At 31.9% G+C, this 14,993-nt stretch overlaps 1 protein-coding gene across 1 annotated transcript; it reads right to left on the minus strand.

The window, feature by feature from the left end:
- Positions 1–13,226: 13,226 nt before the first annotated feature.
- Positions 13,227–13,463, minus strand: LOTGIDRAFT_124872 (hypothetical protein; the record flags this gene model as incomplete). The annotated part of the gene is made up of 1 exon (XM_009061429.1): positions 13,227–13,463. A coding segment is annotated over one exon (237 nt), but the record flags the coding sequence as incomplete, so codon positions are not given.
- Positions 13,464–14,993: the final 1,530 nt, after the last annotated feature.

The following is a 14,993-nucleotide window of genomic DNA, read 5'->3' on the forward strand; positions in this document are numbered from 1 at the left end:
ATCATTGGATAACCAACAGTCACAAAATAGCATTAAATACATAAGTAAGTTGTCAGAATTATCTCCTAACATACCTAAATTTAAGAACTATATAATGGCGCTGAGTTAGCAACAAGAAGTTTTCTAACAGCTGTATGTCGCTGCAGGATTTAAAACGCAGAACTTAGCACGCTGTATTATTATGTAAAATAGCTTTACCAGGTGTAAACTTGACAACAGGAAGTCTTTTGACTGTTATGTTTCAAATAAACTGTGACAGCTTGACAACTTGTCAAATAGACAAACTTTTGGCCTTTTATTACGTTATGACCCTCTGGGACCCCCATGAATGACCTTTTGACCCTATATTATTAATCTCTTGCTCCCCATGACAAGAAATTCATGTTTCACTTCAAAAGGTTTAATGATAAGTAATATATTTATTACTGACTAGTACAGGAAGTTCACTTTTAACAGTGATTCTGTTCACTTGTAGGAGGACTAAGGCTAACAGCAAGTTATCTTTGCCTTGAAGGTGTTTTTAACCTCAGTTACCATTGCCTGGTGAACAACTTGCCCTCAGTTATGGTGATATTTCTTCCTATCTTTGGTTCTCTGGGGTAGATTAACTTGTCTGACAGGCTAGTCGGTTACCATGACAACTGATTAATTAATTATATTAATTAGCTAGCAGGTGTAAGGGACTGATTAATTCCAGAGAGTCACACCTTGTTAGACTTGGGTTGAGTGTTGATGTGAACATAGCTTCACTGGGGTGTCACTGATGTCATTGTCATTCCAGAACACTATTTTCTTTTACATTACATGTTATCAGTTCTACGAAGAGTTCTCTGAACATAATGAAAGCATTGTATGTAAACAGGCAAGCAATCTGAAAACAGTTCATGGAGGTGGTCTCAATATGGTTCTCAGAACAGCATTGATAAATTGGTGAAAGTAAACAGGAATGTTTCTGATAAGCAAGATGAGATCAGTATCCATTTACATGTGACTAACTGTCAGGCTGCCTGATGTTACTGTAATGTAGATAGAACATTTTATCGTCGCCAGAAAAAGACAGGTTTTAAATAAATCAAGTAGATAATCAAGAAACAACTATATTTTACAAGGATAACAACTTAGTTTCACAGTTAAGGATCCTTTCCACCAGCTGGTAGAACCCACAGCCGCCATTTGCTCAACGTTACCAAGCAAATGACGACATATAAAGAACCAACGCTCTAACCGATTGTGCTGTAGCAGGAGACTAATTGGGTTCAAACCTGCGGCTTTATTTTCGAAAACTCAAATAAGGTAAAATCAAGATTTTGAAGTGATCTGATTAATTTAAAATGGATTTTAGTGATAGATGACTCAAACACTAAAATAATCTTGAATTAAATTTGGCTGTGGTTCTAAGCCATTAAGATAAGTATATATTATAACCCTGAAGTGATGAGTGTCTAACTTCCACGGTGCTTTATTTATTGAATTGCAAGATAACTGGATTTCAGATTTTAATTTTGAATCACTCTTCAGCCGGATACAAAAAAAAACTTCTAAAATCTGTTGAAGCAGATTAATAGATGGCTGTTTTCGTTTTTTTTTTTTCGCAATTTGTTGTACCAATCATACGTTAGTCTCAGAAACTGGAATTGTTTAGCTGAGCTAATCAGTAATAGTGTTCACAGCTCATCCTTGTGTGTTAAGATTTGAAATTTAAATGATGACTGGTCTTTTCCTGAGACTGTCATATATAGAAAACACATATATTTATAGAAATAGAAAGTGAAATTCCTAGTATGAGTTATTTTTGAAGTAATTATGTGATTTTTGGTATATTTCTAGTACATCTGCAGACTATTTACATATTTTCAAGACTCAAATCAACCCCCAAAAATGGCAAATCTGTCACTTTAATACAGCAACTCTATGTCTTTTGGTAAAGGTCAAAATTTGGGTGGTGGCCTGGAATGGTTTACTTTCTATAATTAGGGTTGGCAAACAGAATTATGACACTGCTTTGGTAAATATCAAGTTTTTAACATCAATTTTTAAAATTTGGGTGTGATCTTGAGACCTTGACAACACATTCACATCTTGAAAATTGATAAACAAAGTAACAGCACTCATCAATATTTTAAAAATAGGTCAGAATTTGGGTGTAGACTTCATATTCAACCATGTTGTGAAACAATAGATAAGTAGAATTAAGTTCAAATACTGGTGCTTGGAGTTATAGATACTCTCCTTTAAAAGCACTGGCCAAGGTCACTAGAAATAGAACATAATTCTTTTATATGAATTATCAATTTGAGTAATAAAGATTAAATTGAAAGTGTACTAACTTGTGCAAATATTACAACACTGGAAAGTCATTTTACAATACAAATAATACAAAACACATAAAGCAATTGTTTCAGAGAGTTAATGGAATGGGGTCCAATTTGCCATGGACAAGTAAATTACTCAGAATTTTTTTTAAATCTGTTACCAAACCTTTAGTGCAAATATTCAGAAATTAAGTTTTTGTTGTTTGACAATCAGGAAGCATTTTTGGCAGTGGAATTATAGTTTGCAACAAAGGGTATGATTTGATTGTCATGCAGGATATGTAGACCACTAGATACAGTATAGCAAGGCGATGTACCGTTGTTATCACCGTAAAGAATGGTATTGGAATATATATTGTTGGTGATATCGCCTCAATAAATAAAAAGAAATACCCTTTGCTATTACGTTGTCAAACACTTAGTTATAGTGAAATTACAGCAACCACAGACGTCTGATTGAAAATTGGAATTGTGCAAACTGATGCTATCAGTGTCCCCAATATACATAGAAATTTAGAAAACCCGTTTACAATCCCTTGAAGGACCTTTATTTAGTCTGAAAGGCTTTCATTTAAGCAGTGGATATTCCCCAGGGCCCTAAATGTTACCCCAATCGTCGGTGGATTTGTTGAACAATTTTATTATTGTATTCAAGCATGAATTTAACACTTTGAATGTGCTTAGCTTTGTTCTTCTATAAATACATAATTAAAGCAGAGCTGTAAACAAAGAAAAAGCCCCATGGAAAAGTTCTTTGTCCAAAATCGTTGACCTGGAAAGCAATTTGATCTTGTGTTGTTTTGTCACACTTGAGCAGTATTCTATAGAGAAGGTTCAACTGACATCAGAGGTATAAAGTAGGGGTTTTCAACCTTTTTCTTTGTATTACCCCCTTTTAGCATTTTTGAATGAGTGATTTATATGCCCTTTTCACTATAAATCATTACAATATGTGATTTTTACTTTTTACCTGAAATCTTTTTTCATGCAGGGAAAATATATAGCCTGACTGAATAGATTTACTTGAATTGTAATTGTCCAAACATTTTATGCTAGACTATAAACCATCTCAATATCCCCGAAAAAAATACTACCCCAAGTGGTTATTACTTAGGTTTAAATCATCTGGTATAGAGGAACTCTTTGCAGAACAGTGGCATGTAGAACTCCATTTCATTTCATTAGTCCAATAAGATACAGAACAGTAGGATATAAAACTCTATTTTATTAGTTCAATAAGATACAGAATAGTAGGATATAAAACTCTATTTCATTAGTCCAATAAGATACAGAATAGTAGGATATAAAACTCCATTTCATTTCATTAGACCAATAAGATACAGAACAGTAGGATATAAAACTCTATTTTATTAGTCCAATAAGATACAGAACAGTACGATATAAAACTCTATTTTATTAGTTCAATAAGATACAGAATAGTAGGATATAAAACTCTATTTCATTAGTCCAATAAGATACAGAATAGTAGGATATAAAACTCCATTTCATTTCATTAGACCAATAAGATACAGAACAGTAGGATATAAAACTCTATTTTATTAGTCCAATAAGATACAGAACAGTACGATATAAAACTTTATTTCATTTCATTAGTTCAATAAGATACAGAACAGTAGGATATAAAACTCTATTTTATTAGTCCAATAAGATACAGAACAGTACGATATAAAACTTTATTTCATTTCATTAGTCCAATAAGATACAGAACAGTACGATATAAAACTCAATTTCATTTCATTAGTCCAATAAGATACAGAACAGTAGGATATAAAACTCTATTTTATTAGTCCAATAAGATACAGAACAGTAGGATATAAAACTCTATTTTATTAGTCCAATAAGATACAGAACAGTAGGATATATAACTCTATTTCATTTCATTAGTCCAATAAGATACAGAACAGTAGGATATATAACTCTATTTCATTTCATTAGTCCAATAAGATACAGAACATTAGGATATATAACTCTATTTCATTTCATTAGTCCAATAAGATACAGAACAGTAGGATATATAAGTCTATTTCATTTCATTAGTCCAATAAGATACAGAACAGTAGGATATAAAACTCTATTTCATTTCATTAGTCCAATAAGATACAGACCATTAGGATATATAACTCTATTTCATTTCATTAGTCCAATAAGATACAGAACATTAGGATATAATTAGTCCAATATGATACAGAACAGTAGGATATATAACTCTATTTCATTTCATTAGTCCAATAAGATACAGAACAGTAGGATATAAAACTCAATTTCATTTCATTAGTCCAATAAGATACAGAACAGTAGGATATATAACTCTATTTCATTTCATTAGTCCAATAAGATACAGAACAGTAGGATATATAACTCTATTTCATTTCATTAGTCCAATAAGATACAGAACATTAGGATATATAACTCTATTTCATTTCATTAGTCCAATAAGATACAGAACATTAGGATATATAACTCTATTTCATTTCATTAGTCCAATAAGATACAGAACAGTAGGATATAAAACTCTATTTCATTTCATTAGTCCAATAAGATACAGACCATTAGGATATATAAGTCTATTTCATTTCGTTAGTCCAATAAGATACAGAACAGTAGGATATAAAACTCTATTTCATTTCATTAGTCCAATAAGATACAGAACAGTAGGATATATAACTCTATTTCATTTCATTAGTCCAATAAGATACAGAACAGTAGGATATATAACTCTATTTCATTTCATTAGTCCAATAAGATACAGAACAGTAGGATATATAAGTCTATTTCATTCCATCAGTCCAATAAGATACAGAACAGTAGGATATATAAGTCTATTTCATTTCATTAGTCCAATAAGATACAGAACAGTAGGATATAAAACTCTATTTCATTTCATTAGTCCAATAAGATACAGAACATTAGGATATATAACTCTATTTCATCTATTTCATTTCATTAGTCCAATAAGATACAGAACAGTAGGATATAAAACTCCATTTCATTTCATTAGTCCAATAAGATACAGAACAGTAGGATATATAAGTCTATTTCATTCCATCAGTCCAATAAGATACAGAACAGTAGGATATATAAGTCTATTTCATTCCATCAGTCCAATAAGATACAGAACAGTAGGATATAAAACTCCATTTCATTTCGTCAGTCCAATAAGATACAGAACAGTATGATATAAAACTCTATTTCATTTCATTAGTCCAATAAGATACAGAACAGTAGGATATAAAACTCTATTTCATTTCATTAGTCCAATAAGATACAGAACAGTAGGATATATAACTCTATTTCATTCCATCAGTCCAATAAGATACAGAACAGTAGGATATAAAACTCCATTTCATTTTATCAGTCCAATAAGATACAGAACAGTAGGATATTAAACTCCATTTCATTTTATCAGTCCAATAAGATACAGAACAGTAGGATATAAAACTCAATTCCAATTTTTGCGTTATAGAAGTATATTCTTGTTTTGATCAGTTATTATAGTTTATTGTGGGTATGTTATGTGCTGAAGGGAACCTATGTGGAAGAGATTACTACTTGTTAATGGGTAGTGGAGAAAATGTAACTTTGACATATAAACGATCATGAAATTTGATAATCCATAATCAAAATCATACATTCGTAGCAATGATAATCAATTATTTGGATCATTTTACCAGGCTCTATATAAACATAGATATCATTTCATCCAAACTAGGACGTCTTTTGAAACCTTAAAGAAGATGTCATCAGGACATCTGCTGGGTTCTTAAACTATGACATGGCTATAAAAATATAGTATATTTAATGGCTTGCTTTTAATTCAAACCAGATGTGTGGTTTCTATGGCAACCAATATCCAAAGGAGGAAATAGGGTGGAGTGGTACAGTAGGTTATTTGATATTTCCTTTTCAGTTGAAAGTTTCCTTCCTTTTGCACAAAAGTCACAAAGTTCATCAACCCTGCCCTGCTTAGAGATAACTTTTGAAATTCGAAACTTAAGTTCCTAAACCAGATGTAAGATTTTGAGTTTAAATTAGTTTCTGTTATTTAGGTTACACCTATTTTTAAAAGTGAGTTTTTTTTTGTTTTTTTTTTTTGTGTGTCACTTTCTTTGTGTTTGTTACTTCCTCAATAATTTTTTTTAAAAAGTTTCTATTAAAGAAAACCACAAAGGTGTCTTAATATTTCTATGATTATCATGGAGACTTCTGGCTTTATTTCATAGGATTAGATGGTGATGAGAACATAGTATCATGAAGACATTAGCCTGGGTAATACTACAAAGATGTCCTTAACAGTAGGATGCTAATCAGTTTTTTTGTAAAAAAATACAAAAAACAAGGTTTTATTGCCCAATAAGGAACTTCAGAATTTAGAACTCATTTCATTTATCCAATAAGCTTATAGAATTTAGAACTCATTTCATTTGCCCAATAAGCTTATAGAATTTAGAACTCATTTCATTTGTCCAATAAGCTTATAGAATTTAGAACTCATTTCATTTGCCCAATAAGCTTACAGAATTTAGAACTTGTTCCATTTGCCCAATATAAGACTGCAGGATGTATCACTTTCACTCAGTTATTTCAGTTATCAGCACTTTTCCTTTGTTGTTTTTTTATCACCTTTCCTAATTGGCAATTATTGGCAATTATCGTAATTATCTTATAAAAAAGGTATTAAGGTTAATTGGCAATTAGTCATTCGCCCGATTTGATAAACGACAAGTCACGATGAGAAACTGGCATTCACTGAAGCAAACAATTTTCAGTCAAACGTGTAGCTCTTGCAATTTCACCAAAAATAACTGTTTGATGACGTCACTAATCACAAAATTTGCTTCATCGCATAAGACTCTTTGTTTTTAGTGATGTCATCAAACACTTAGTTTTAATGGAATAGCAGGAACCACAGACTTCTGATTGAAAATTGGAATGGTGCAAAATGATTAGTGTCCCCGATACAAAATAATTTTTTTGAAAATTTCTCTACAATCCTTTTACAATAAAGGTACCCTCAAGGTGCCAATAAACAGGCCAAAAATGAAACGTGTCCAAAATGTAACCAGTAGACCTAATAGTAGATGCTACATGGCAGCTTTGACACTTTTTAAGCTGAGGTTGATAATTAAGTCACAAGCCCTAACTAAAAGATTGCAATCTCCGTCTGTCACATGAGTAATGAGTCATTCCTTTGTTAGTCTGAATCACTCTTCTGTCATTGAGATTCATTTGGTTTAAATAATATTTTATTACTACTTTACATATGAAATTACTACAGTTAGCTGAAAGTTCTAAAACTTTGATGGGATATTGCAATCTTTGCCGTAAACTTTTGTTGCCACAGAAAATCTTTTCTTGACCTGTATCAAGGTCCGGTATTCTCGAAACGATCTGAATGATCTAGGACGTCCTAAAAACAGTGCTAGATATTAAGACCCTAGGATGTCCTAGTGTTAAGATCGTTTCGAGAACACATAGCCCGGCCTTTTTAACACCCCCGACAAAAGTGTGTAGACTTGGAAGAGGACTATATTGAGAAACCTGGTATCAGTCTTTGGAAATTTTCAGCCAGCCTTTGTGTTGGGAGTTATAGACGATACTCTGCAATAGAAGCACTGGCCAAGATCACAAGAAGAGAATATACTTCTTTTACATCAATTATCAATTTGAGTAATAAAGATCGAATTGAAAGTGTGCCAAAATGTACTTCGCTATGTGTTAAGAGAAATTACAACATCAGTCTAAATCCCGACTGAAATTATACAATGATTACAAATAATACAAAAAATCTAAAACACATAATGCAATAGTTTCAGAGAGTTAATGGAATGTGGTATGTATACAGCAATATAAGTAAGGTTTCAGAAAGAAACCACATCTTAAGTTAAACTGTCTCCCATCATTGGGCTTCTGAGTCAGTCGTGGGCTGCAATAGATTCAGTCTACTGGCAATTCATCCACGTTATTCATTTACATAATTATTCATAATTTGCATATATTTACGTAGATACTAGAAATTTGCATGTTTATTTTTTAAAATCAATATTAATGCATAATTAAAAAGTAATAATGTTTTAGTTTGATTATTAAACTGTATTTTAGGCTATAGACTGGTGAAATTGAAGTAAGTATTATATTAAGAAAATAAATTTATTGTAAATATGGAAGGAAAATTTGTAAAATTTTATCTCATGAAAGGTCAACTTTTTTTTTATGTATCGGGGACACTGTTAGCATCAATTTACACCATTCTAAATTTTTAGACGTCTGTGGTTCCTGCAATTCCACTAAAACTAAATGTTTGATGACATCACTAATGGCGAAGGGCATTATCTAAAGCATATTTGATGATATTATATGAAATAAAGAGCACAGTCCCTTTAACTAAGTACATTGTTCTCCAACTTGAATCTATTTTTAGAACTATGATTCATTGTGAATGATAAAGCTATTCTGGTCGGTTAGCCAGTATGGCAAATATTATATATATCCCTTTGGACAATGAAACAATTTAGATAATTAAGGCCTCATCTGGTTTGGATATCTGGACTCACAGTGACTCATTAAAAGATGACTTTAAAGGGATTATTATATTCCCTTTTTTGATTAATGCTTAGTGTTGATGCTATAGTAACCAGCTTGTTATTTAATATCCCTTTTAACAATTAAATAATTAAAAGAAGTAAGGACTCTTCTGTTTGGATATTTTGACTCACAATGACTCATCAAAAGATGACTTCTTACACAGTTGAGTTTTAGCTAAATGAAGTGACCAGACTCAAAGAAATAAGTGACTCAAAAAAATGACTCAAGAATGACTTACAATATGTGACTGACAAAAGAGTGACTCACAAAATTTACTTGATGAAAAAAATGACTCATGAAAAAATGACTCAATATTTTTGACTTATGGAAAAGAGTGACTCTATATTAGTGACTCTTTAAAAAAAAGTGACTCTTAACAGATTCCACTATATAGTAAAAATCATCATGTAATCAAAGTGAACATTTTAAAAAATTATGACTCAGATAAAAATATATTCATGTCTGCTGCTAAAAGAGTTGACTCCTATATAAATTGACCTCTGATAAAGTGACTCTTATTTTTTTGACCTGAAAAACTGTGACTCCAATATTAACGACCTCTGAAAAACTGTGACTCTTTACCCTTGAAAAAATCATGACTCATTAAAAACTGGAGTACCAATCCCATGTCAATGATAAATCAGTAATTACTTCTAAGCTTATCTCTTTTTAGTCACGCAAATCACGTCTGGGAGATAAAAAATTATCTCCAAAACTACACTGATAACAATGGTGATAATAGTACGCAAACAATCACAAAAAAATATTCAAAATTCTAAGGGCTTATTACATTCTCTTTTTATTGATTAATGCTTAGTGTTGCTATAGTAACCAGCTTGTTATTTAATAGGCTTAGAGGAATTTTATTGGTTGTTGAAGTTTCTGTGAGTGGTTTATTGTCATGTAAATAACCATAGCTGTACTGCTGACTGGCATAGTTGATTGGCTTTGTGAGCTGTCTCAGCAAAGAAAGGGCGTTTATTTTGGCAGTGAGCCAAGTTGTTATAAATCATGTGTGTTGTAACCAATGGCAACCCACTGATTGATGTTTATACCCTCAAGGGTTTTATTTGTTCACTTCAAAGTTCTGTGTAAAGGTCACTGGTTGATTTCAACTCTGGTTTTTATGTGAACACATGGTTTGGTGGTAGGTAAGCAATGTGGTTCAATTAAGCATGCTTTCAGTGCTTAGTAAGCAGTGAGATAACATGTGGGTTTATAGTATTACCTTGTACAACATTGTTGAGTTCTATTGAGTTTGTGTTACTTTGGTGTTTGTTCTTTTTATGTTTAGTTTATAGGTATCAGTGCTTATTCAGCAGTATGTTTATAGTATTACCTTGTACAACATTGTTGAGTTTGAGTTGAGTGTAACAGGATGTATGATTGAGCATGCTTTCAGTGCTTGGTAAGAAGTAAGGTAACATGTGGGTTTATAATAATACCTTGTACAACATTGTTAAGATATTTTGATTTTGTTTTATTGAGTTGGGAATAATAAATTTTTCTGAGTGTTGAGTGAAACAGGATTTTTAATAAAGCATGCTTTCAGTGCTTATTAAGCAGTGAGGTAAGATGTTAGGGTTGTATTATTTAGTACAACATAGTAATAGCTTGTATGACATTGAATAAATGTTTCATCATACCCTTGTATTTTGTTCAGTTAAGTGTATAACTGAGCATGTTGATAACTTCTTCTTGATGACCGCTTCGGAAAAATTATGTTGATAACTGAGAGTGAATTATCTTTTATAGTGTTATAGTGTTTGTTGTGATGAGTAGTTGAATTAAGCATGCTTTAGGTGCTTCTTAAGCAGTGAGATAACCATGTACGTTTGTACTATTACATTGTACAACATTAAATAACGGAACACAATTTTATGGTATACTACTCCTTAGTTTTATTACACACAACATTTCAACAATCTACATTGTCATCTTCTACTATTCCTTAGTTTTATTACACACAACATTTCAACAATCTACATTGTCATCTTCTACTACTCCTTAGTTTTATTACACACAACGTTTCAACAATCTACATTGTCATCTTCTACTATTCCTTAGTTTTATTACACACAACGTTTCAACAATCTACATTGTCATCTTCTACTATTCCTTAGTTTTATTACACACAACGTTTCAACAATCTACATTGTAATCTTCTACTACTCCTTAGTTTTATTACACACTATGTTTCAACAATCTACATTGTCATCTTCTACTATTCCTTAGTTTTATTACACACAACGTTTCAACAATCTACATTGTCATCATCAGTTTATATAGTATACTACTCCTCAGTTTTATTACACACTACGTTTCAACAATCTACATTGTCATCATCTACTACTCCTTAGTTTTATTACACACAACGTTTCAACAATCTACATTGTCATCTTCTACTACTCCTTAGTTTTATTACACACTACATTTCAACAATCTACATTGTCATCTTCTACTATTCCTTAGTTTTATTACACACTACGTTTCAACAATCTACATTGTCATCTTCTACTATTCCTTAGTTTTATTACACACAATGTTTCAACAATCTACATTGTCATCTTCTACTATTCCTTAGTTTTATTACACACAACGTTTCAACAATCTACATTGTCATCTTCTACTACTCCTTAGTTTTATTACACACAACGTTTCAACAATCTACATTGTCATCTTCTACTACTCCTTAGTTTTATTACACACAACGTTTCAACAATCTACATTGTCATCTTCTACCCCTAAATGTCGCTAAAGGATTATTGTACAACATAGTTACTCCAGTTTTTTTTTTATGAATTGATAAGTATCAATGCTTAAGTAGTAGAGTGACATGTGAGTTTTCTTATTCACTTTGTACAACATTGTTGTATTATGTATGATTGAATTGAGTTAAAGAGAGTAAGAATTTCAATATGATTATTTAGTAGTGGAAGGATAACACGTGGTTGGATTATGGTCTACAGTTGTGTTAGTTTTGAGATGAATTTTGATGTGATTAAAGAAATTGGATACTTATTAAACATTGAGGTAACATGTGTTGATTTTGTAGTATTACCTTGTACAACATTGTTGAGATATTGATTTTGAGTTTGTTGTCATGTTGAGTGAAACAGAATGATTAATTGAGCATGCTTTTGGTGCTTATTGAGCAGTTTTGTGGCACGTTTGTTTTAGAATAAAAATGCATTTAGCATTAAGTTATTTTGAATTCGCTTTTAAAGGTGTTCTAACACCATAGAGATTATTAATTGCGTATGTTTGTGAATAATGAAACTTGCCATGAGTTCCTAATGCAACTCATTACTCAAAACATATAACAACTATTCTTATCCTCAATCATAAACAATGACTGTGATAGCCACTTTATTTTTCCTTTTTTGACTAGAATTTATTGGTTTCCAGATACTGAGTTTAGTGTTTATTGGAGAATGTTAATGGATGATTATAAAGCAGGTTATTTGAATAGTACATTGTATTACTTTCTGGTGTTTTTGTGTTAATATTAAATTGTAATGGAGGTTTTGTCTCTATTGAATATGCGATATATTAAATTTCATATGAAACTTAATATTACATTCAGCATATTTTTAAATGCATATTATACAGAGAGTTTTATGTTAGATATTTGGCCTTCATAGCGTGTTTGTGTGAGATATTTGGCCTTCATAGTGTGTTTATGTGAGATATTTGGCCTTAATAGTGTGTTTGTGTGAGATATTTGGCCTTAATAGTGTGTTTGTGTGAGATATTTGGCCTTAATAGTGTGTTTATGTGAGATATTTGGCCTTAATAGTGTTTGTGTGAGATATTTGGCCTTAATAGTGTGTTTGTGTGAGATATTTGGCCTTAATAGTGTGTTTGTGTGAGATATTTGGCCTTAATAGTGTGTTTGTGTGAGATATTTGGCCTTAATAGTGTTTGTGTGAGATATTTGGCCTTAATAGTGGGTTTGTGTGAGATATTTGGCCTTGATAGTGTGTTTGGGTGAGATATTTGGCCTTAATAGTGTGTTTGTGTGAGATATTTGGCCTTAATAGTGTGTTTGTGTGAGATATTTGGCCTTAATAGTGTTTGTGTGAGATATTTGGCCTTAATAGCGGGTTTGTGTGAGATATTTGGCCTTCATAGTGTGTTTGGGTGAGATATTTGGCCTTAATAGTGTGTTTGTGTGAGATATTTGGCCTTAATAGCGTGTTTGTGTGAGATATTTGGCCTTAATAGTGTGTTTATGTGAGATATTTGGCCTTAATAGTGTTTGTGTGAGATATTTGGCCTTAATAGTGTGTTTGTGTGAGATATTTGGCCTTAATAGTGTGTTTGTGTGAGATATTTGGCCTTAATAGTGTGTTTGTGTGAGATATTTGGCCTTAATAGTGTTTGTGTGAGATATTTGGCCTTAATGGTGGGTTTATGTGAGATATTTGGCCTTGATAGTGTGTTTGTGTGAGATATTTGGCCTTGATAGTGTGTTTGTGTGAGATATTTGGCCTTAATGGTGTGTTTATGTGAGATATTTGGCCTTGATAGTGTGTTTGTGTGAGATATTTGGCCTTAATAATGTATTTGTGTTTGATATTTGGTGTGAGTGTGAGCATAGAAAAATGTTAGTCATCTAACACATTACTAAAGTATATAACTAAATGTCTTATTGAAATACTGGCGTAGGTCATAGGCAATTTATCTATTCTTTAGACCTAAATTGTATGGATTAATAGTAAAGTGATGCATAGGTGAATAATAACTTTTCTATCGATTTTGTCTAATGATTTTGTGTATGTAATACGCAATAACAAGTTTCTGTATTATTACTCCCCATCTTATAGCTCAACAATTACTGCTTAATATAGCATTTGTATGTTATTTCCATGTGATTCCTATGTATCTGAACAACTGAGATATTTTGAGGGAATTTAGAGTGAATTTTGTGTCATGAGTATATACACTGTTAAAATTTAATTGACTTGCTATGTAAAGAATATTTATTTTTTGTGTCTTAATTGAGGTCAATGTTTTAGAAAAAGATACAGTGATATTTACAAGTAAAACTACTTGGGTTTACAGAATCCTATCGATCAACTGGTTCTTGGCCAAACACCAATTTACTGCTGGGACGACTGGAAACAGGAAGAAAGATGACTTTATCAAGGATACCAGACTTTCATTCCCCAACCAAGATTAGAATCCTCGACAACCATTTGCTTGACATCATATAAAGAAACTCTAACTGTCTTTGACCACTTTTTGTTAGACTACAGTTCATCTTTTACTCTGGACATGTGTTTTGGCTACGAAGCACCTGTCACTCACAGATTGGCATCACATGTTTCAGAAGCCATCACTGTTTTTTTTGTTATTAATCTCTTGCCTTATTCTTGAAAACTTGAGTAAAAGTAAATTGAAAATCAATGTTAGTGATTGACCAATCAGATGACTGGAATACTAAAATCATCTTAATAAATTTTCTTGAGAATACGCCCCTTGATTTATACATGAAATATTTTCATGCTAAAATTTTAGAAACAGACGGCATGGACACCTGGTTTGGAGATTAAATACTGAGATGAAAAAGCCAGCCTTAGAGTGCTATCAGGTGTTCAAGGATTGATCAAAGACATGTGAAACTGGCATGCTGTAATATTATTCTCAAGCCAAAAAAAGTTGTTTGCTATATTGTCCAGGAAATGACTATATAATGCAAACGTTATTCATAACTACTAATAGATTATCAGAAAACAATGCCTTGATGATAAACCTTATACTAACTAAGGTTTCAGAGAACCTATCAACAGTCTAAAAGGAATGCCCTGATGATTAACCTAATAATAACTAAGGTTTCAGAGAACCTATCAACAGTCTATAAGTAATGCCCTGATGATAAACCTAATACTAACTAAGGTTTCAGAGAACCCATCAACAGTTTAAAAGGAATGCGCTGAGGATAAACCTAATACTAACTGAGGTTTCAGAGAACCTATCAACAGTCTAAAAGTAATGCCCTGATGATAAACCTAATAGTGAGTGAGGATTCAGAGAACCTATCAACAGTCTAAAAGTAATGCCCTGATGATAAAC

The sequence above is a fragment of the Lottia gigantea genome, assembly GCF_000327385.1.
Source record: "Lottia gigantea unplaced genomic scaffold LOTGIsca_48, whole genome shotgun sequence".
Taxonomy (NCBI): Eukaryota; Metazoa; Mollusca; class Gastropoda; family Lottiidae; genus Lottia; species Lottia gigantea.